Source organism: Triticum urartu, chromosome 3A (genome assembly GCF_056163025.1).
Source record: "Triticum urartu cultivar PI428250 chromosome 3A, HENAU_Tu73, whole genome shotgun sequence".
Lineage (NCBI taxonomy): Eukaryota > Viridiplantae > Streptophyta > Magnoliopsida > Poales > Poaceae > Triticum > Triticum urartu.
The window spans coordinates 537,189,184-537,211,188 of record NC_141875.1 but is presented as its reverse complement, the minus strand read 5'-3'; the positions used below and the strand labels follow the sequence as shown (position 1 = coordinate 537,211,188).

The window sequence follows — 22,005 nt, the reverse complement described above, 5'->3', positions numbered from 1 at the left end:
TTATAGAGACCACCTTAGAGTTCCATAGTGCGGCGTAGCTTTCTGCTTCCCTGGTTGTATCGTTTGTGCGATAATTGTACTGCCGGACAAGCCTTCCGAAGAATGGAGTCCTGAAAATAAGAGAAAATTAAGAAGTCGGCAGCCCCTAGTGTGGTTTAAGCCGTGTTTCGGGCGTGCCGTGATGGTGCCCCTCCCCCTGTGCCCATGGTATTTCCAGAGCGTAGTTATGTACACGCAACACTGGTTTCGCAAGTTCGCGAGGGCTGGGGTTGGGGCCGCATTGCTACGCTTGCTCGGAACATGCCAGGCGGTCTTGTTGTAGGTTACTCCGGGCGCGCTTGACGGTGTCCAGACGTTTAATGGCCGGACTGAAGAATTGTCTTGAGAGGCTGCTTTGTACTTCCGCTGCGATAGCCGCCGTATGCTCCTCCGTTCGGAGAGAGTGTTCGGTGTTTCCATTGACCGTGATGACTCCTCGAGGGCCTGGCATCTTGAGCTTGAGGTATGCGTAGTGCGGCACCGTATTGAACATGGCAAATGCGGTTCGCCCGAGCAGTGCGTGATAGCCATTGCGGAACGGGACTATGTCGAAGATTAACTCCTCGCTTCGGAAATTATCCGGAGATCCGAAGACCACTTCAAGTGTAACTGAGCCTGTACAGTTGGCCTCTACACCTAGTATGACATCTTTAAAGGTCGTTTTAGTGGGTTTGGTCCTCGAGGGATCGATGCCCATTTTCCGCACTGTATCCTGGTAAAGCAGTTTTAGGCTGCTGCCGCCGTCCATAAGGACTAGTAAGGTGAAATCTGTCAATAATTGGGTCTAAAACCAATGCGGCGAATCCGCCATGAGAGATGCTAGTGGGGTGGTCTCTTCGATCAAAAGTGATCGGAAAGGAAGATCATGGGTTGAACTTTGGGGCGACTGGCTCCATCGCGTATGCGTCCCTTAGCGCACGCTTCCGCTCCCTCTTGGGGACGTAGGTTGCGTATATCATGTTCACCATCCGCATTTGTGGGGGAAAACCTTTCTGTCCACTGTTGTTCGGCGGGTGGGGCTCCTCCTCGTCATCGCTATGCAGCCTCTTGTCTCTACTTTCGGCATTTAACTTGCCTGCCTGCTTAAACACCCAACGATCCCTGTTGGCGTGTTTGGCTGGTTTTTCGGGGGTGCCATGTATCTGGCATGAGCGGTCGAGTATTCGGTCCAAACTGGACGGGCCTGGAGTATTTCTTTTGAATGGCTTTTTCCGCTGACCGGGTTTAGAGCCTCTGAATCCGGCATTAACTGTCGTATCCTCAGCATTGTCGTCGTTAATGCGGTGCTTTTGCTTGTTGCGACGCTGAAAGTGCAACTATCCTTGGGTGGTTTTGGTAATTCCTAACAACATATAGCTCATTGAGCTAACATTATTTCAAAATTAATATTTCAGGAAAAGCTCAATGAATGGCATGGCATGGATGAGGAAAGTGAATCCCTCAAAATTCTAAGGACAAAAAGTTTGGCTCAAGCTTGAAGCTCAAGACTCTACATTTTATATTTTAGTGAGTCAAGATCACATTGAGTCTATAGGAAAAGCCAATACTATCAAGGAGGGATGAGGTGTTGCTTAATGGCTTGCTTGCTCAAAATTCTTAGTGATATGCTCTAAAATCCTCAACTACCTTCCCACATCCACATATGACCTAAAATAAAAGTCAAACTCGGCCCCACCGATTCTTTCTATCCGGCGCCACCGAGTTTCAAATGTCATAGCCACTGCCACAAACCCTAGGCAAATCGGTCTCACCTATAGGGATCTCGGTCTCACCGAGATGGGATTGTAATCTCTCTGTTTTCCTTCGTAACGTTTCGGTCTTACCGAGATGAGCGATCGGTCCCACCGAGATTGCAATGTAAACTCTCTGTTTCCCTTTTGCAACACCTTGGTCTCACCGAGATGAGCAAATCAGTCCCACCGAGTTTACCTGACCAACTCTCTGGTTAGCTTATTACCAAAATCGGTCCCACCAAGTTTGTTTAATCGGTCACACCGAGATTACGTTATGCCCTAACCCTAACCATATCGGTCCTACCGAGTTGCATCTCAGTCCCACCGAAAATCCTAACGGTCACTAGGTTTGCTAAATCGGTCCGACCAAGTTTAACCATTCGGTCCCACCGAGTTTGGCAAATTGTGTGTAACGGTTAGATATTGTGTGGAGGCTATATATACCCCTCCACCCACTCTTCATTCGTGGAGAGAGCCATCAGAACATACCTACACTTCCAATACACATTTTCTGAGAGAGAACCACCTACACTTGTGTTGAGGTCAAGATATTCCATTCCAACCATATGAATCTTGATCTCTAGCCTTCCCCAAGTTGCTTTCCACTCAAATCTTCTTTCCACCAAATCCAAATCCTGTGAGAGTGTTGGGTGTTGGGGAGACTATCATTTGAAGCACAAGAGCAAGGAGTTCATCATCAACACACCATTTGTTACTTCTTGGAGAGTGGTGTCTCCTAGATTGGCTAGGTGTCACTTGGGAGCCTCCGACAAGATTGTGGAGTTGAACCAAGGAGTTTGTAAGGGCAAGGAGATCGCCTACTTCGTGAAGATCTACCGCTAGTGAGGCAAGTCCTTCGTGGGCGACGGTCATGATGGAATAGACAAGGTTGCTTCTTCGTGGACCCTTCGTGGGTGGAGCCCTCTGTGGACTCGCACAACCGTTACCCTCCATGGGTTGAAGTCTCCATCAACGTAGATGTACAATAGCACCACCTATCGAAACCACGACAAAAACATCCGTGTCTCCAATTGCGTTTGAATCCTCCAAACCCTTCCCTTTACATTCTTGCAAGTTGCATGCTTTACTTTCCGCTGCTCATATACTCTTTTGCATGCTTTCTTGAATTGTGTGGAGATTGCTTAACTTGTGCTAAGATAGCTAAAATCTGCCAAGAACTAAAATTGGGAAAAGGCTAGATTTTTATTTGGTCAAGTAGTCTAATCACTCCCCTCTAGACATACTTTTGATCCTACAAGTGGTATCAGAGCTTTGGTCTCCATTTGCTTTGATTTCCATAGCTTTTGGCGGTCACGGTCTTGGTTTCACAACCTAGGAGAGTATGGCGTCTAGCGAGGGAAATTATCACCATAGAGGTCCTTACTTTGATGGCACTAATTTTGCTAGTTGGAAGCATAAGATGAAAATGCATATTCTTGGACATAACCCCGCCGTTTGGGCTATTGTGTGTATTGGCTTGCAAGGTGAATTCTTTGACGGGAAAGCCGAACCGTGAAGCCACCGCGAAAGAGTTGAAAATGCTACAATACAACGCTCAAGCTTGTGATATTCTTTTCAATGGATTGTGCCCCGAAGAATTCAACAAAATCAGCCGTCTTGAGAATGCAAAGGAAATTTGGGATACTTTGATTGATATGCATGAAGGTATCGGCTCCGTCAAGGAATCCAAATTGGATGTGCTTCAAAGTCAACTTGACAAGTTCAAAATGAAGGATGGTGAAGGTGTTGCTGAAATGTATTCTAGGCTTGCTCTTATCACAAATGAGATTGTCGGCTTAGGGAGTGAAGAGATGACAGATAGATTCATCATCAAGAAGATCCTAAGAGCCTTGGATGGAAAATATGATACCATGTGCACATTGATCCAAATGATGCCAAATTACAAAGATCTCAAGCCAACGGAAGTCACCGGAAGAATTGTTGCTCATGAGATGTCACTCAATGATAAAGAGGAACTTCACAACAAATCAAGTGGTGCTTACAAAGCCTCATGTGAAGCCCCCACATCATCAAGTGAGAAACAAACCTTCAATGAATAATTGAGTTTAATGGTGAAGAACTTCAACAAGTTCTACAAGAGTAGAAGCAAAGAGAGAAGCTCCAAGTCAAGGTCCTACAATGACAAAAGATCTTCTAGTCGAGAGCGAAACTGCTACAATTGTGGAAGGCCCGGACACTATTCCAATGAGTGTACGGCCCCCTACAAGAGAAGAGAAGATTCTTCCAAGAGAAGAAGTAGAAGAGAAGAATCACCATCTAGAGAAAGAAGGAGTAGAGATGATCGTTATGAACGAAGACCCTTATGGAGAAGTAAGGATTCAGAAAGAAAGGACAAGTCATCAAGGAGCTACACAAAACTAAGACATCAAGCTCATGTTGGTGAATGGGTATCCGGCTCCGACTCCGACAACCACTCCGAGAGAAGCTATCACTCCGACTCCGAATATACTCAAGATGAAGGTGTTGCTGGTCTAGCACTTGTGACAACCAACTCCTACGACATATTTGACTCACCAAACGAAGGAGTTGGAACATGCTTCATGGCTAAAGGCCCAAAGGTATCACACCCCGAGTATGTTGATTTCAATAGTGATGAAGATGACTTGTTAGGTGATGATGATTTACTTGTTGACAACTCTAGTGATGAATACTGTGATGAAACGTCAATTAGTCATGCTAATCAAGATAAAACGAATGATAATGATAAGGAGAAGATTGAGTCTCTAACTAAAGAACTAAACACTCTTAAGTTAGTTCATGAAACTATCTTAGAAGATCATCGAGAACTTTCAAGGACTCATGAGAAATTACATTTTGAAAAGCTCAACCTTGAGCAAGAGCATGAGTTCTTAAAAGCAATCAATGATGATCTTCGTAAGAGAAGTTCTTCTTACATTGCCAAGCATTTACTCTTATCCACTTACATGCCTCAAGTCAAGTCTGGTAACAAGAACAAGAAAGATTCTTCCTCTGGTAGTAACAATAATCATGCTAAATCCAATATTGTTGCTTCTAGTAGTTCTCTTGATTCCACTAATGACTCTCTTAGCCAAGTTACACTTGAGCAAGAAAATAGCTTATTGAAGGGAATTATAGAGAAAGGTGTTTACAAGAGCCTTGCCAGAAGTAGCAATTCGAGGAAATTGTACACAATCAAGGAAGGCACCGGAAGAATCAAGGTGTTGGTTTTGAACGAAAGTTCAATGCCAATGGAGTTGAGTGGGAAGAAGGTCAATACCCCAAGACGAAGTTTGTTCCTCAACAATAGAAGTATGATCCTACTTCTTTCAAAGGGACACAAGCTCAAGATGATCTTCCATCACAAGACCACAAGCAAAAAGGCAAGGACAAGCTTCAAGAGAAAATTGATGCATTTGAAGAAGCTCCTAAGGCCTTGGTCAAGTGGGTTCCCAAGACTACTTCAAGTTCCACTTCATCAAGTAAAACTACCACACCGAGGATTCCCATCAAGATGGTGTGGATCCCGAAGAAGAAGAACTGGAGAGTTCTTGACGGTGACTCCGCCAACATACTTCACTCTTATCATCTTGGCAAGAACAAGTGCAATCAACTTTCACATCTTGCACTAGTTCAAGGAGTCACAAACCCTCTTGTTGGTAAGACAAGAGACAAGGTAACCTAGAAGCTTTCATAGACATCATCTTGTGTGTGCATCACTTTATGTCTATGGATATCCTTATTTGTTCCTTGTGGGACTAATCCGTGTAGGTATTGAAAGTGCAACTCACTCCAATGGATAACTTCAAATGATCTACATCAACATTGAGCATCCACATCTTCAACATCTACATGAAGTCATCATCGACAAAACCCAAGGTTAGTTCATCCCTCTTAGGGGGGATCTCACATCTAGGGGGAGCTTTACTCTAAGAATTAATCTAAAGCAACTCTAATGGTGTGAACACAACAATGCTTTATGTAAAAGTGGTAACCCCACTTGTGCTTAAACGATGAGTATGACCTATAATCAAATGTTCGCATTTGACTCCTAAGTCAATATACTCATATATAGATGACCTAGTCATCGCAAATTGTTTGATAGATGCTAGAATTGGTTGTGCATGCTTTGCCACATATTTCAATTGCCATTTTATTGTGTGAGCATGTTGATTGCACATTTTACTCATTCGAGGACATCCACTTGTTGTTTTGATTGATTGGTTTTCTTTTCTTTTGCCAAGTGGATGGACAAGAATGCCTAAGAACCCTCTCTAGCTATCTATGCTTTTCTCGTCTCAAACTCTATTCATGCTACATCACAAAATTTGATCAAGTCAGATTCGAACCACTCCGTGTGAGAAGCACTCGGAGTCCCCGATTCGTCATCGAATTAAACTTCCAAAACTTCTTTGTGCGTTTCGGTCTGACTGATTCATCCATTTCGGTCATACCGAGATCACTAAGTCGATCTAGGTTTTCAATCTCGGTGCAACCGATTTGAACCTTTCGGTCACACCGAGTTTCAGTAACTGATTGCAGTTATGAATCTCGGTGCCACCGAGTTGTTCCACTCGGTCACACCGACAGGGTCGGGCTATATATACCCACGGGTCAAATTTTGGAAAACTTTCCAAACCTCCTCGACCCGCGCTTAGCCCGCTCTGCCTCCAGGGTCTCCGGATCGTCTTCCTCGTCGCCAGCCGCCTCCTGCCGCTAGTCTCCGCCGCCGTCAACGGAAATCATTCCCGCTGTTGCCGCTGTAGCAAGTTCATCGCCGAACTAGGGTATGAACTTGATCATTGTGCTATCCTCAATCCGATTCCTAGCACATTGTGTTTGCCATGAATCTTGCCACGATTGAAACGATCTTATCCAGCCAAAACACTCTGTAGATTAGAGTTGAATTAAAAATTTAGGGTTAGGTTTCCGCCGAAACCATCTCGGACCCACCGAGTTGTGGAACTCGGTACCACCGATTCGACTCAGGCCATTGCACATGTAATTTTCGGTCTGACCGAGAATTGCAAATCGGTGTGACCGAGTTCAGGACTTTGTGAAACCCTAGCAGTCTCGGTGCCACCGAACTGTGACTCGGTCTGACCGAGTTCACTAGTTTAGATTCCAACAGCTGCTTCGGTATCACCGAGTTTACAAATCGGTTGATCCGAAATGCTTTCTGTGGAAAACTAAAACTAAGTTTTTGACTCATTCTTTTGTAAAAACCTCTGCATTTTGTGATGCTCATCCACTCTATCTCATCTATATCTATTCACAGGGTCTGCTGTCAGTGTTTGCAATATGTCTGATCAGAGTGACAACCAGAACAGGTCAGAGGAGCAGGTTCACTTGAGTGAGGGCACTAGTCCATCTAGCAGTTCAGATGATGGTAGCAGGAGCACCCCAAGCAACTTACCCAAAGCTGCCACTAGGGCCAGAAAGAAGAAGACCTCTGAATCTGAGGATGAAGACTATGTGGCAGTTGAGGATGAGGCCACTTCCAAGAAGAAAGTGGTTAAGAAGGAATATAGCACTGCTGCTGCCACCAAGCTAGGCATGAAGCAAAAGGTTCTTGCAAAGAGAATTCCAATGTCCAAGGCCAGAGCATCTACTCAAGTCCCTTTGGGATCTGAACCCAAAGAGGCTGCTGCAGAAGGGAAGAAGACGAAGGAGAGGATCAAAAAGACCACTGCTAGAGTGCTTGGGAGATCCTCAATCATGAGAGATTCTGAAGAGGAAAAGGAAGAAGAGGTTGCTACACCAGCACCCAAGGCACAAAAGCTGATGGGTGATGCTATAAAATCAGGGGCTGCAACATCAAATCCCAAAGAAGCACCCAAAGCAGACTCCAAGCCCAAGAGTGCACCTAAGAAGAATACCAGGAGTATACCAGCTGCTGAGAAGAACAAGGCTCCAGTGCCTGAAGTTGCTGCCGATGAAGATGATGAAGGACAAGTCCCGAGGAAGCTCAAACCCAAAATCCCAGATCACAATGATGCTCATCCTGTGACTGAGAACATGAAGATCAGGAGAGACTCAGGGTTGAGGCTATGGAGAGAGTCAGATCCATATGCCACCAGGAGAAGCACTGCTGTTGATTACAGGTTCCACACAAAGGAACAACAGGATTTCTATGAGACAATTTTGTTGGACAAGAAGCCTATAGTGTGTGATATGAGGTGGGTCGACTGGATCTACATGAAGGAGAATGAAGAACGCTATCCTGGAGTGTATGACAGCTTCAGTGCGTGTGGAGTTGCAGACTTTGTTGGGCAAAAGCTCACAAACTGGAATGATGAGCTCATTATGCAATTCTACTCCACAGCACATTTCTATCCAGATGGCAGAATAGTTTGGATGTCTGAAGGAATGAGATACCAATCAACTATTGAGGAATGGGCCAATCTGATCAATGCCCCAAAGGAAAGTGAAGATGACTTGGATGTTTATGCCAAGAAAAAGATGGATCACAATTCTATGTCACAGATGTACAAAAAGATCCCAGACAAAGCTCTTGAGACTTTCAAGTTTGGGTCAGTCCATTTTCTTCTGTCAGGACTGCCAACGATCAACTAGATCCTAAGGCATACTCTTTTGCCCAAGTCAGGTGACCACAACATGATCAGAGGGCATGCAATTAATTTGCTACACATATTTGATGTGCCATAGAAATTCAAGGTCATGAGCCTCATGGTTGAGACTATCAAGAGGACAGCAGCAGACCAAAAGAGAAGTTGTGGATATGCCCCACAAATTCAGGAGTTGATTAACTCAAAGATGGGCATAGGAAAATATTTTTTGGATAAGGAACACTTTGTTCTCTATCCTGACTTTGAGGACAACCAAGTGGTTATGGATGAAGATGAACCATCCTCAGTACAAGCACAAGCCAAGAGAGAGAAGGCAAAAGCTGAAAAGGCTGCAAGGATGCCAACTACTGAAGAAGCATCTCAGTATCTCTTGAAGAGTAAGCAAGATCAGCTTGGCTACCTGATTGCATCCACTCTGAGGATTGAGAAGGGACTGGCCACCCTGACTCAAAATCAGGAGAGCTTGGAAAGAATCATGGAGCAAAAATTCTATGACTTGGATGTGAAAGTAACTGAGATTCAGTCTGTTGTGGAGCAACTTCAAGATGATATGCAGGAGAGGAAGGGCAATGCAACCACTGATGCATTTGCCAGAGTGTCTAGAGCTCAGAGGTCTGCTGCAGTGCCTGTTCCAGACACCAGAGCCCGTCATCTGCACTAGCTACAGATTCAGCGCAACCAGCTCCAGCACCAACTCCTTCAGCTCCATCCACATCAACTGAAGTCTTCGTCCAAGGAGCCATCTCTACGCCACCACCTGAAGACCAAGCTTGAGAGACGTTTTAGTGCTATGCATTTTCTATGAACTTTTTGGTATCTTGCTGCCAAAGAGGGAGAAACATGTATAGATCATAGGCTTCGAGAGAGAGCGTTGCTTTTTATTCTCTCTTGCTTTGGTGGTTGAACTTTGTTTGTCTTTTGATTGCTTGAGATACTATGCTATTATCTGTGAGACATTGATGATCATGTGGTTGATCATAATCTACACTTATGCTTGTTAGATGATATTATCTTACTTATCCTTATATGATCATTCACTTTGCTTGGTGATGAGTGCATGTATTCAATCTTTATTATTTTGAGCGCTCCACCAAGATGTATGTGACATGGAATAGTAACCCATAATCCTAACTCATTGTGCATTTGCAGTCCAAAGCAAATCTTAAGATATGCACAAATTTAGGGGAAGCTCTTGCTTTTCACATACTTCTCAAAGCGACAATATCTTTCACTCTTATTATCATTTGTCGAATCTTTGATCTATATGTTGTCATCAATTACCAAAAAGGGAGAGATTGAAAGTGCAACTATCCCTGGGTGGTTTTGGTAATTCCTAACAACATATAGCTCATTGAGCTAACATTATTCCAAGATTAATATTTCAGGAAAAGCTCAATGAATGGCATGGCATGGATGAGGAAAGTGGATCCCTCCAAATTTTAAGGACAAAAAGTTTGGCTCAAGCTTGAAGCTCAAGACTCTACATTTTATATTTTAGTGATCCAAGATCACATTGAGTCTATAGGAAAAACCAATACTATCAAGGAGGGATGAGGTGTTGCTTAATGGCTTGCTTGCTCAAAATTCTTAGTGATATGCTCCAAAATCCTCAACTACCTTTCCACATCCACATATGACCTAAACCAAAAGTCAAACTCGGCCCCACCGATTCTTTCTATCCGGTGCCACCGAGTTTCAAATGTCATAGCCACTGCCACGAACCCTAGGCAAATCGGTCTCACCGATAGGGATCTCGATCTCACCGAGATGGGATTGTAATCTCTCTGTTTCCCTTCGTAATGTTTCGGTCTTACCGAAATGAGCGATCGGTTCCACCGAGATTGCAATGTAAACTCTTTGTTTCCCTTTTGTAACACCTCGGTCTCACCGAGATGAGCGAATCGGTCCCACCGAGTTTACCTGACCAACTCTCTGGTTAGCTTATTACCAAAATCGGTCCCACCAAGTTTGTTTAATCGGTCACATCGAGATTATGTTATGCCCTAACCCTAACCATATCGGTCCTACCGAGCTGCATCTCAGTCCCACCGAAAATCCTAACGGTCACTAGGTTTGCTAAATCGGTCCGACCGAGTTTGGCAAATTGTGTGTAACGGTTAGATATTGTGTGGAGGCTATATATACCCCTCCACCCACTCTTCATTTGTGGAGAGAGCCATCAGAACATACCTACACTTCCAATACACATTTTCTGAGAGAGAACCACCTACACTTGTGTTGAGGTCAAGATATTCCATTCCAACCATATGAATCTTGATCTCTAGCCTTCCCCAAGTTGCTTTCCACTCAAATCTTCTTTCCACCAAATCCAAATCCTGTGAGAGAGAGTTGAGTGTTGGGGAGACTATCATTTGAAGCACAAGAGCAAGGAGTTCATCATCAACACACCATTTGTTACTTCTTGGAGAGTGGTGTCTCCTAGATTGGCTAGGTGTCACTTGGGAGCCTCCGACAAGATTGTGGAGTTGAACCAAGGAGTTTGTAAGGGCAAAGAGATCGCCTATTTCGTGAAGATCTACCGCTAGTGAGGCAAGTCCTTCGTGGGCGACGGTCGTGATGGAATAGACAAGGTTGCTTCTTCGTGGAACCTTCGTGGGTGGAGCCCTCCGTGGACTCGCGCAACCGTTACCCTCCGTGGGTTGAAGTCTCCATCAACGTGGATGTACGATAGCACCACCTATCGGAACCATGACAAAAACATCCGCGTCTTCAATTGCGTTTGAATCCTCCAAACCCTTCCCTTTACATTCTTGCAAGTTGCATGCTTTACTTTCCGCTGCTCATATACTCTTTTGCATGCTTGCTTGAATTGTGTGGAGATTTCTTGACTTGTGCTAAGATAGCTAAATTCTGCCAAGAACTAAAATTGGGAAAAGGCTAGATTTTTATTTGGTCAAATAGTCGAATCACCCCCCCTCTAGACATACTTTCGATCCTACAGATGTGACCTGCCACTGCTGTCCTTGGTATCCGAATTACCAGGGCTCTTGGTCATGTTATTGCTGCGAGCTGGCCAACTGTCTTCTCCCGCGCAAAAGCGGGTCATAAGTGTCGTGAGGGCTGCCATAGATTTCGGCTTTTCCTGTCCTCGGTGCTGTGCAAGCCACTCGTCGCGGATGTTATGCTTGAAGGCTGCTAGGGCCTCTGCGTCCGGACAGTCGATGATTTGATTTTTCTTGGTTAGGAACCGTGTCCAGAATTGTCTGGCCGATTCCTCTGGCTGTTGAATTATGTGGCTAAGGTCATCGGCGTCTGGTGGTCGCACATAAGTGCCCTGGACATTGTCGAGGAATGCGGTTTCCAGGTCCTCCGAACAACCAATTGATTCTGCTGGCAAGCTGTTAAGCCAATGCCGAGCTGGTCCTTTAAGCTTGAGTGGGAGGTATTTGATGGCGTGTAGGTCATCACCGCGGGACATGTGGATATGAAGGAGATAGTCCTCGATCCATACCGCATGATCTGTTGTGCAATCGTATTATTCGATGTTCATGGGTTTGAAACCCTCGGGGATTTGATGATCCATTACTTCATCTGTGAAGCATAGTGGGTGTGCGGCGCCTCTGTATTGGGCTATATCACGACGCAGCTCAAACGAGCTTTGTCTACTGTGTTCGGCCTGGACGGATTTACTGTATCCGGAGTGACGATTACCGTCTTGTGTCGTGGGGCGCTCACGCGATCCGTAGATCGATCTTGTTTGCGTTGCCTTGTCCTCCAATATATCTCGCAGGTCTGGTGCATTTTCCCATGCCTTGGTATTTTTTGAGTGGCGCCGGCATGTGGCTTGAGTGGAGGGCAAAGAGGCCTCTCTGTCGCGGCCACGGGGTGGCCGGTCGGCCGCATCATGCACTGGTGATGTAGATTTAGGTGCTTCGTCCTCTAATCGGGGTAGCAACCTGCGCTTTGGGTAGCTCTTGGAGGGGCGTTCGAGTTCATACTCTTCGGCCGCAAGAACTTCAGTCCATCTGTCGGCTAGCAAATCTTGATCAGCTCTAAGTTGTTGCTGTTTTTTCTTGAGGCTGCTCGCCGTGGCCATAAGCCTGTGTTTGAAACGCTCTTGTTCAACGGGATCCTCCGGCATGACAAATTCGTCGTCGTCGAGGCTTGCCTCGTCTTCGGAGGGAGGCATATAATTATCGTCCTTGACCTCTCTGTCTGCCGCTCTCTCATGAGGGCTGGCTTCTCCATCCTCTTGTGCTAAATCTTGCTGGAGGTGGTTGTCTTCGGCACTGTCCGGGGTGTTATTATCTCCCGTGCCGGAATCACCGTTTTTGCTTTGGCGGGATTTAGAGCGGCGTTGCTGACGCCGGCGCTTAGGCTGCTTCTTGGAGGGGTCATCCTCCGCTGTTCCATCGCCATTGCCTTTTTTTGGGTGTCCACCATGTATATATCATACGACGAGGTGGCTTTCCAGTGCCCTATAGGCGCTGGTTCTTGATCGTCTCCTGCATCGGCGTCCATACCGTCGATGTCTTCGGAGTCGAAGTCGAGCATGTTGGTTAAATCATCGACAGAGGCTACGAAGTGGATGGTGGGTGGGCTTTGAATTTCTTCATCATCTGCATCCCAACCTTGCTGACCATAGTCCGGCCAGGGCTCTCCTGATAAAGAGAGAGACTTTGGTGAATTCAGAATATCGCCGAAGGGCGAGTGCTGAAAGATGTCCGCGGCGGTGAACTCCATGATCGGCGCCCAATCGGGTTCGATCGGTAGGGGCGCGGAGGGCTCGGAGTTTGGAGAGGAGTCCGGCTCCTTGGAGTCACGGGCTTCGCAGAGAATAGGGCTGGTGTTCGGCTCGATCGCCGTAGAGATTGCAGCCCCTGAGGCGGTGTCCAACCACCCATCCTCGATTGGCGCAGTTGGCTCCGAATTAAGGGTCGGAGCTGATGCGGGTGTGGCCTCCAGGGCACTGTTTGGTGGCAGAGCTAGATCATGCCCATCGTGACAGTGCGGCGCGCTCGGCTGCGGCTCGAACCCGTCGAAGATCAAGTCTCCGCGGAGGTCGGCCGTGTAGTTCAAACTTCCAAATCTGACCTGATGGCCAGGGGCGTAGCTTTCATTCTGCTCCAGATGGCCAAGCGAATTGGCCCGTAGTGCAAAGCCGCCAAATACGAAGATCTGTCCGGGGAGAAAAGTCTCACCCTGGATCGCATCGTCGTTGATGATCGGAGGAGCCATCGGGCCTAAAAGTGACGACACAGAGGAACTCTCAATGAAAGCACCAATGTCGGTGTCAAAACCGGCGGATCTCGGGTAGGGGGTCCCGAACTGTGCGTCTAGGCGGATGGTAACAGGAGGCAGGGGACACAATATTTTACCCAGGTCCGGGCCCTCTTGATGGAGGTAAAACCCTACGTCCTGCTTGATTAATATTGATGATATGGGTAGTACAAGAGTAGATCTACCACGAGATCAGAGAGGCTAAACCCTAGAAGCTAGCCTATGGTATGATTGTATGTTCGCCCTACGGACTAAAACCCTCCGGTTTATATAGACACCGGAGAGGGTTAGGGTTACACAGAGTCGGTTACAATGGTAGGAGATCTACATATCCGTATCGCCAAGCTTGCCTTCCACGCCAAGGAAAGTCCCTTCCGGACACGGGACAAAATCTTCAATCTTGTATCTTCATAGTCCAGGAGTCCGGCCGAAGGTATAATCCGGCTATCCGGACACCCCTAATCCAAGACTCCCTCATTCTCACTTCTCTTTTTTATGACCATCATTATCTCAGTCTCAACAACATCCAGGAGATGTACCTACGTACCTACTGTTAGTTCAAAAGCTTTATTTCACAAGTTGGCAACATGATATTCAGGATGTTAAGCAGGTGTTATAGTTCTAATTTGCCTTCTTCTCATAAAACTTGGGTCTCAAAAACAGTAGAGACTGTAGCCCGATGTTGCTCACTGCACACTTATACTTATTCTGATTTCTGATGGCCTCCTAAATTTGAATTATCGTCTTGATGCCAGGTGGAGGACCTTTGCAATCTTATCAAGCTTGACGCTAAACTGGCACTCTTACTTCATCCCATATTACTCCTTCGAACAATTTGTGCGCAAAGTTGAGGAAATTGGGGCCAATAATCGTGTTAGAATAAACTTCTTCCTTCCTTTTTCCGTACTGTGGGGCAGCAGGATCTGAGTCCCACTACATCGCCCTTTGGTATGTTTCGTGGGGATCTTTTTTATTCAAGCATAAATGCTGATTCGTTCATGTGTTTATTAGAAGTAAGAGGCGCAGCATGCGAGGCGTCCTCGAAGTTGAAGGAGTAGTAGAGCAGAGGATCTATTTAGCGATTTGGATATACAGAGTTTATGATACAAAGACCTATTTTGTTTTTGTACTGACTCTTGAATTTTCTGCTTTCTATTTCTGAACCCTTTTGATATGTTCTTTACTCCTGATTTCAGCCTTTTAAGGTATGTTCTTCTTCCGGGATTGCAGAGAGCATGGACCACCGTATGGAAGGAGAAGTCATCCTTGACTGTCGTTGTCTTTGGCATGTTGCTACCATTTTTTTTAATCCTTACACTGCAGAGACCTCAGTATATCCATGTAGGTCATGCCTTCTAATTAGCTTTTTGACTCTTATGTACGTGTGTGCTCTTGCATTACTTACTGGATCTTGTTGTATACGATGATCCAATGTCAGCTATACAAAGGCTCTGAATTAAATTTTTTGTCAAGTTCAGTTTAGATTTAATTTTATTCCACCTCTTTTTGAATGGACAATGTGTGTGCTGTTTAAACGAACACTATGTGAAATTCATAGGCATTGTGAGGGCATGGAGAAAGGATTCAATTTTTTATTCTTTTTTTCAGCGTTCAGAGCTGTTACCTGCTACACCTACACACATGGGAAACTTAAATGTAGCAGTCCAAAATTAAGAAGCAAACTTTATTGCCGGTCATCAAAAAATTCAGTGACAACTGCTGACACACGAGCAGCTTCATTTTTTAGTAGAGTTAGTAGATGATGCAGATGACAGTTCTACCTGCAGGAGGTCCTAGAGGATCCTTAAATATTGTACTACATAATCTCTTTCCAGATTCTTGAAACTTGCACTCTTCTGTTGAATTTCGCATTTTGGTTGATCTGTACTGCTTCTTTTATTGTTGTCAGCCTAGAATTATATCGCATTTTAATCTTTAATGGGAAGATTCATAATTATGCTTTCATACCAATTTGACTGCATGATTTAATTAGTGGCTGCAATATTATTTCATGGTCCACAACAGAACTAAAGGTGTCAAAATGAAACATTCTTCTTCCCATGTATCAAAGTATTGAGCAACCTAATATGTTAGTATCTAAATTGTTATGTTTAGGATGATATGTTCCAAAGAGCCACATGTGCCCAAAACAATGGTGCCAAGCGCGTAGACAATGAAGCATTACCCTTTCTTGCTAAGGTACATATGTTGATTTCTGTTGTGTACCACGTGTTTGCTGTAATGCCTAGAGGAGATTATGAAGTGATTTTCTCTGCCAATTAAACAAATAAGCATTCCACCCTTAGATTTTGAAGAACGTTTGTTTATGCAGGGATTTGCTAGGAAAAAACATCTCTGAAAAAATAGGGCCAAATTTGAATTCTAATAGAGTTGAAGAGACGCATAGAGCAAGAGACAGGGATAATACTTCCTTATGGGCTTCCTGAGAATCTACAATGAAGAATAAGAAGGGTGCGGTAACTAAGTATGCATGTCATAACTAATTCTATTGAAAATAGTTATTCAGGAAAATTAACCTATATTGAAATGTTGCATGGTTCATATATTGGGTCTATGAAGATTTGTTTATGCAATAAAAATGCATAAATAAAATCTCGTGTGGCTATGTAATTCACTTGTTATATGTCAAGTTCGATCTCCTAAGAACAGGGTGAAACTGTTTGTTCCGAAGAATAGATGTCACTGTTCAGGCTCTCTTTTGTTGTACTTTCTTTTCGCTTTCCTTCTTAGCCCCTTTTTGATAACTTAGTTCGAACCCCCCTCTTTAGGCCCCTCTGATGGTTAGACTGTTAATATCCTTTTAGATTTCCACTAGGCGGCCTTTGTATATACAGGTATTCCATTTTATTGATTAATGCTACAAGCCATGCTTTGGATTGGCTCATGACCTGTGTGTTGATGTCCATCTTTATATTTGAGAACTAAGGGCTCTGTCTTTTAACCATGAACCAATTTAAGTAGCAAGTCTGTTTTTGTTGGTTAGTTGTATCATTGTTATTCAACATTGAGCACTAATTGACAACCAACCATGATCATTCTTTGAGAAAGCTATGGGACATACCTGAAAATATGAATTGTTCGAACAATGTTGTTATGTTATGGTTGTTTCATTACTTGCAAAGTTGTTTGAGTGGTATTTTTTCCAACTTTTTAAGCATATATTTATTTATTTTGCACCTGGTGCAACACACAGGCACTTTTGCTAGTGATATCCAAATTATAGTTGAGCATTCCAGGAGCTTCACAACCAACCTTGATGTTGCTCAATTTTATTGCAACTAATGAAGAAGAAGCTCTGTGGGTTTCGTTATCTGATGGAAATGGAACCGGGGGCTGAAGCCCTTTTCTTAAAAAATGAAGAAGCTGCTAGCTCATGGGACATTGCTTCATTTTAGGTGAACTGCACCAAAAGGTTCCATGAATTGAATCATCCATGTTGGTGACTAGTGTCGTCCCTTCTACGATGGCGTTGACTGCAGACATGGTTCCCATCACGAGGTATGTTCCTTTTTGGTCTGACTGTTTGCCAAAGATCCTGCATGTTGAGTCTGCTCTTGTGCTACTGTTTTTAGCACTGCCATGATAAAGCGGTAATGTTATTATTTTACACCTTAATCTAGTGGCACTATTAATTTGAGGCAATGTTTTGGCACCGCTAGTGCCACTGATTTTTTTATATATCGAAAGAGGGGGTTTCCTCCGATTTCATTAAAGAAACCCTACCATAGAGAACCATTATCCGACAACATCTCAGTGTAAATGGGCAGTTATGCAACTACTACTAGACTGGATTGAGTACTAGCAGGAGACAAGTTTGCCACATAAGCTAGGCAGGTAGGGGGCCGCAGCACCAGCTCAACCAAGTTTGGATTAGAACCCAAATGCTACCACAGAAACATCAGGGGGGAGATAGAGCCAGTTTCAGCATCCCAGTCTAAGCACCCCCGTCCTCCATCCTTGCGACGCATGGTACACCTCATTTGCCACCTACTCGACCCTAGTGCCACTGATAAAATGAAGTAATAATGCAGTTAAAATAGAGCGACTGTCCTCTCTATCATTTCATTTCCAATGTAGATAAAGAAAGTGCTTCTCTTTGTTAGTATATGTTTCATCAACTAGTCCCATTGTTAATGTTTAAGCGTTTTTGCAAACTGGGGTGCTTAATTTTAGTTGATCTGCACAAAAATAGAGATTGGAATGTCTCAAGGCCCCTCCTTGTACTACCGTTGTACACTGATGTTCATCACTGGCAGAAAGTGTATCGGGGGGCCTTGGGTTGATTTCCAGTATGAGGTGTACCATATGAGGCATCACAGGGCCCATCTCGCCCTCACAGCATCGCATACTATGATACTATCGCAATATTTTCTTCTATTTATTAGTGTACGTTTCATCAACTAGTGCAACTATAATGTAATCACGCTTTTTCATTATCTGTGCAAACAGGGTTATTCAGCTACATTTTGGTGGAACTGCACAAATGTATGGATGGAACCGGCATATATGCAGAGTGCGAGGTGCCAAGTAAAAATTACCGACATCAACCCTGCTCCATCTAAGCATTGGCATCCACCACCACCAGTGGGATGTGTGGTGCTCATCGTGGATGGATCTTTCTCGGCAGTAAATCCTCTAACCAAATACTAGTAGCTTAGACTTCAAAAAATACTAGTAGCTTATATTGGCAGTTTTCTAGGGAGTACACTTTTCTGAAAGAAGCACCAATCTATTTTTCTTTATTTGTACACAGTGTCACAACTTTGACCCAAAGGTCCAGAGCTATTTTAGAGTGATTGTCATAGTACTCGGAGACAGATTGTAAGCATGATTTTTATTAGCTGTCACACTGGTTGTAAGCACGAGAAGATGGACGATTAGGTTAGTGCGAAGCTTACCTTAAACCCTACCGACGCCGTTGAAACAAGGAGAGCGTCGAGAGAACCATGGAGAACGGTGGGGAAGGGACCTCGCACATGTCGTCGTTCTGGGAACGGGGTCCCCAGACTTGCCTGCATGCGGCCCATGGCGTGGCTCTACGAGCGGGCCTGTACGGCCCATCTTCACCAGCAAGGACTAAAGACCCTCGCGAGGGGCCAAGCCTCGCGAGGCGGACGACACAAGACCTCCTCAGGAGCGGCATCACCAGGCTGGCTCGCGAGTGGCGGAGAGATCAAGGCCAGGCAAACCTCGCGAGGTTTCGATGACGTGAGCCATGATGATCGAGATCAGGCGGGCGTCAGGCGGGCGCTAGGCGGGCACCAGCGCACATAGTGTCCTTGTTTCCTCTTTGGTGCTAAGGAAGCAGGCGCAGGCGCGGAGTACCGAGGCGTCAAGCAAAGGTTTCTATATCGGTGCAATGAGACCAAGACCAGCAGGACGACAAGATGGAGGTCACCGTGGAGCCCAAGACGGCGTCACCACCAGAGCCTTTGGCAGGCGAAGACTGCTTTTGTTAGGATAAGCTATACTAGCTGTCCCCTTTCAAATTAGCCGTTGTTGGCTCTCTTCCCGCTCAATATTTGAGGAGAGGACCAGGGCCTCTACAAATAGGACCAGCCAGCACCGTAGCTAGGGGGATTGATCAGTCGGATCGAGAGAGAGCAGAACAACCACAAGTTCACCGATCACAAGAACACCTCTCCTCAGGAGGCTATTATTCCCCTTGTACAGTTCATCCTCAGCCCAAGAGGCAATCCACCACCACACACTAGAGTAGGGTATTACACCACAACGGTGGCCCGAACCAGTATAAATCTTGTGTCCCTTGTGTTACGAGTTCGTCGAGTTAGCCCGTAAGATCTTAGCAAAGCTAGGACGTGGATCGGTAGGGGGAGATCTTCGCGCGCACCCGAGTGTTCGAACCTTGAGGGTTTTGCCGAAACCCGTGATCCGACATTTGACGCGCCAGGTAGGGGGTGCGCCGGAGTTTTTCCTCGTCAATCTGCGTGCCGTCGCCACCTCGCTTCGCCCTCATGGAAGGCGCCTCGCTCCCTGCTCCGACGACCGGCGCTGACGGTGGGGCCAGGGGGCTCCTAGCCTTGCCCCCGCCCTGCGACGGGTGCAATGGCCTCCCAAGTTCAAGTCGGAGATGCCGCCGCGCTATGACGGCGCGGCGGACCCAACGGCTTTCCTGCTGGCATATGAGGAGGTCGTCCTTAAGGCCAGGGCCGACGACAAGGTCATGGCCAACTGGCTTCCCATGGCCCTCACTTGCGCACCGTGCGCCTGGCTGCTCAACCTCCCCGGATCCACGGCGGTGTCCTGGGAGGAGTTGCGCGGCCTCTTCATTGCGCTTCACGCGGCACTGGTGCCCCACGCAGTTGCAGCCCTCCTCGGCGGCTCACAAGAACCACCCTCAGATCGCCATGCCAAGTCGTTCTTTCGCCAGGTCGGCGCTGCTTCCAAGCGCCCCGGGGCTTCGCCGGGCTGGGCCGCGCCCGAGGCCGACCTCACCTTTGACTCAGGGGATCATCCCGCCTCCACCGTCGGCTCGGGTGTGCTCCCAATGCTTTGCACGCCCACCATCTGCCACGTGTCCATCACCAAGATGCTCATCGACGGCGGCGCCGGCCTCAACATGCTCTCCGTCGAGGCCTTCAGCCTTCTTCACGTACCGCTCGAGCGGCTCCGTCCTAGCAAGCCTTTCTTAGGGGTTGGCGGAGGCTCTGCCCGCTCCCTGGGGCAGATCCGCGTCCCCGTGACCTTCGGCACGCGCAACAACTACCGCACCGAGCTCATCAACTTCGACATCGCCCACATCGGCCTCCTGTACAACGCCATCCTCAGGTACCCGGCTCTGGCCCAGTTCATGGCAGCAACCCATCCGGCTTACAACCTCATGAAGATGCCGAGGAGCGAGGGTGTCCTCACCATCAAGGGGGATGCCAAGGAAGCCTTGATGACGCTCAAGCTCACCCTCAAGACCGCCGCAATAGCGCAGCCCTCCGACTCGGATGCCTCCAAGGCCGAGGGAGCTGCACCAACCAAGAACAAGCAGTTTTTCACTCAGGACAAGGCAGAAACCAAGCGAGTGCCAGTCGAGGAGGACGGGTCCTCAGGGGCAACCTTTACCATAGGCGTCAACCTCGAGCCTGCTCAGGAGGAGGCGTTTGTAACACCCCGGGTGTAACTTTCCAATTTGTACTCCAACTCTTGCCGTTTCCGGCGTTAATTTATATTTATTTCCTCGGGTTCGGGTTTTGTCTCCGTGTGTTGTTTTTGTTTTCATGCATCTCATATCATGTCATCATGTGCATTGCATTTGCATACGTGTTCATCTCATGCATCCGAGCATTTTCCCCGTTGTCCGTTTTGCATTCCGGCGCTTCGTTCTCATCCGGAGGTCATTTCTAGCTTTCTTTCGTGTGTGGGGATTAAACATTTCCGGATTGGAACGAGACTTGTCATGCGGCCTTGGTTTACTACCGGTAGACCGCCTGTCAAGTTTCGTATCATTTGGACTTCGTTTGATACTCCAATGGTTAACCGAGGGACCGAAAAGGCCTCGTGTGTGTTGCAGCCCAACACCCCTCAAATTTGGCCCAAAACCCACCAAACTCTACTCCATGTCCTAGAGCGTTCGATCACGATCGCGTGGCCGAAAACCGCACCTCATTTGGACTCTCCTAGCTCTACTTATGCCTATATATACCCCCTCCATTTTCGGATCTCGTCTTCCCCCTCGAAACCCTAGTTCTAAAAAAAAATCAGATTCACCGCCGACGGACACGTCCGCCCCGACGCCGGACGCGTCCGCCGCCGCGCCCAGCCAACCGCGACGCGACAAGTGGCCGCGCCCGCCGCCGCCGCCAGCCGGCCCGGGAGGCCCGCGTACGGCCCCCGCGAGCCCGCGCCCCCGCGCCTCCTCCTCCTCACGAGCGCCGCCGCCTTCCCAACCTCCGGCGACCGGCGCCACCGCGGACCGCCATCACCGCCACCTCGCCACGCCGGCCGCCGCGCCGCAGCGCCGGCGCACCGCCCGGCCACCGCCTTCCTCCACCTCGCCGCTCCGCCACGCCGGCCGCCGCCTCGCTCCGGCCGGCTCCGCCGCCCCCTCAACCAGCCGGCGCCGCCGTCCCCGAGCTCCGGCAAGTCCCCCGGCGAAGATCTCCATTTCCGGCGACCTCAAGCTACAGTAACTCCGGCGGCCTCGGTTCCCGTGCGATCTGGATCTAGATCCAAAAATATCTCGGTTGACTTTCGTCCCTAACCCTAGTTTTTTATGCATACTTTGACCGCCCGTAACTTCGCATCCGTAGCTCCGATTTGGGCATATAATATATCAAAATCTTCGCCTCGACGAGTACATCATTTAATTCCATTGCATCATTTTCATTTGAGTTCATATTGATGCCCAAAATTCTGTTAGAAGGAGGCTTCGTGAGTTAATTGTCAGATCT

General features: G+C 46.9%; 1 protein-coding gene across 20 annotated transcripts in view; it reads left to right on the top strand.

Moving 5' to 3' along the window:
- LOC125544920 (uncharacterized) overlaps window positions 1-21,324 on the top strand; it is a 28,798-nt gene extending 7,474 nt beyond the window's left edge. For 4 of the 20 annotated variants that reach the window (XM_087547645.1, XM_087547641.1, XM_087547634.1 and 1 more), the window contains 6 exons: window positions 14,338-14,530; window positions 14,779-14,923; window positions 15,698-15,781; window positions 15,915-16,054; window positions 16,797-17,101; window positions 18,053-21,324. In XM_087547645.1, the coding sequence (XP_087403771.1) occupies window positions 19,695-20,735 (1,041 nt within the window). In that variant the 5' untranslated portion in view covers window positions 14,338-14,530; window positions 14,779-14,923; window positions 15,698-15,781; ... (1 more) ...; window positions 16,797-17,101; window positions 18,053-19,694 and the 3' untranslated portion in view covers window positions 20,736-21,324. The other 16 variants (XM_087547644.1, XM_087547633.1, XM_087547643.1 and 13 more) reach the window with 13 other exon arrangements.
- The last annotated feature ends 681 nt before the right edge of the window (window positions 21,325-22,005 follow it).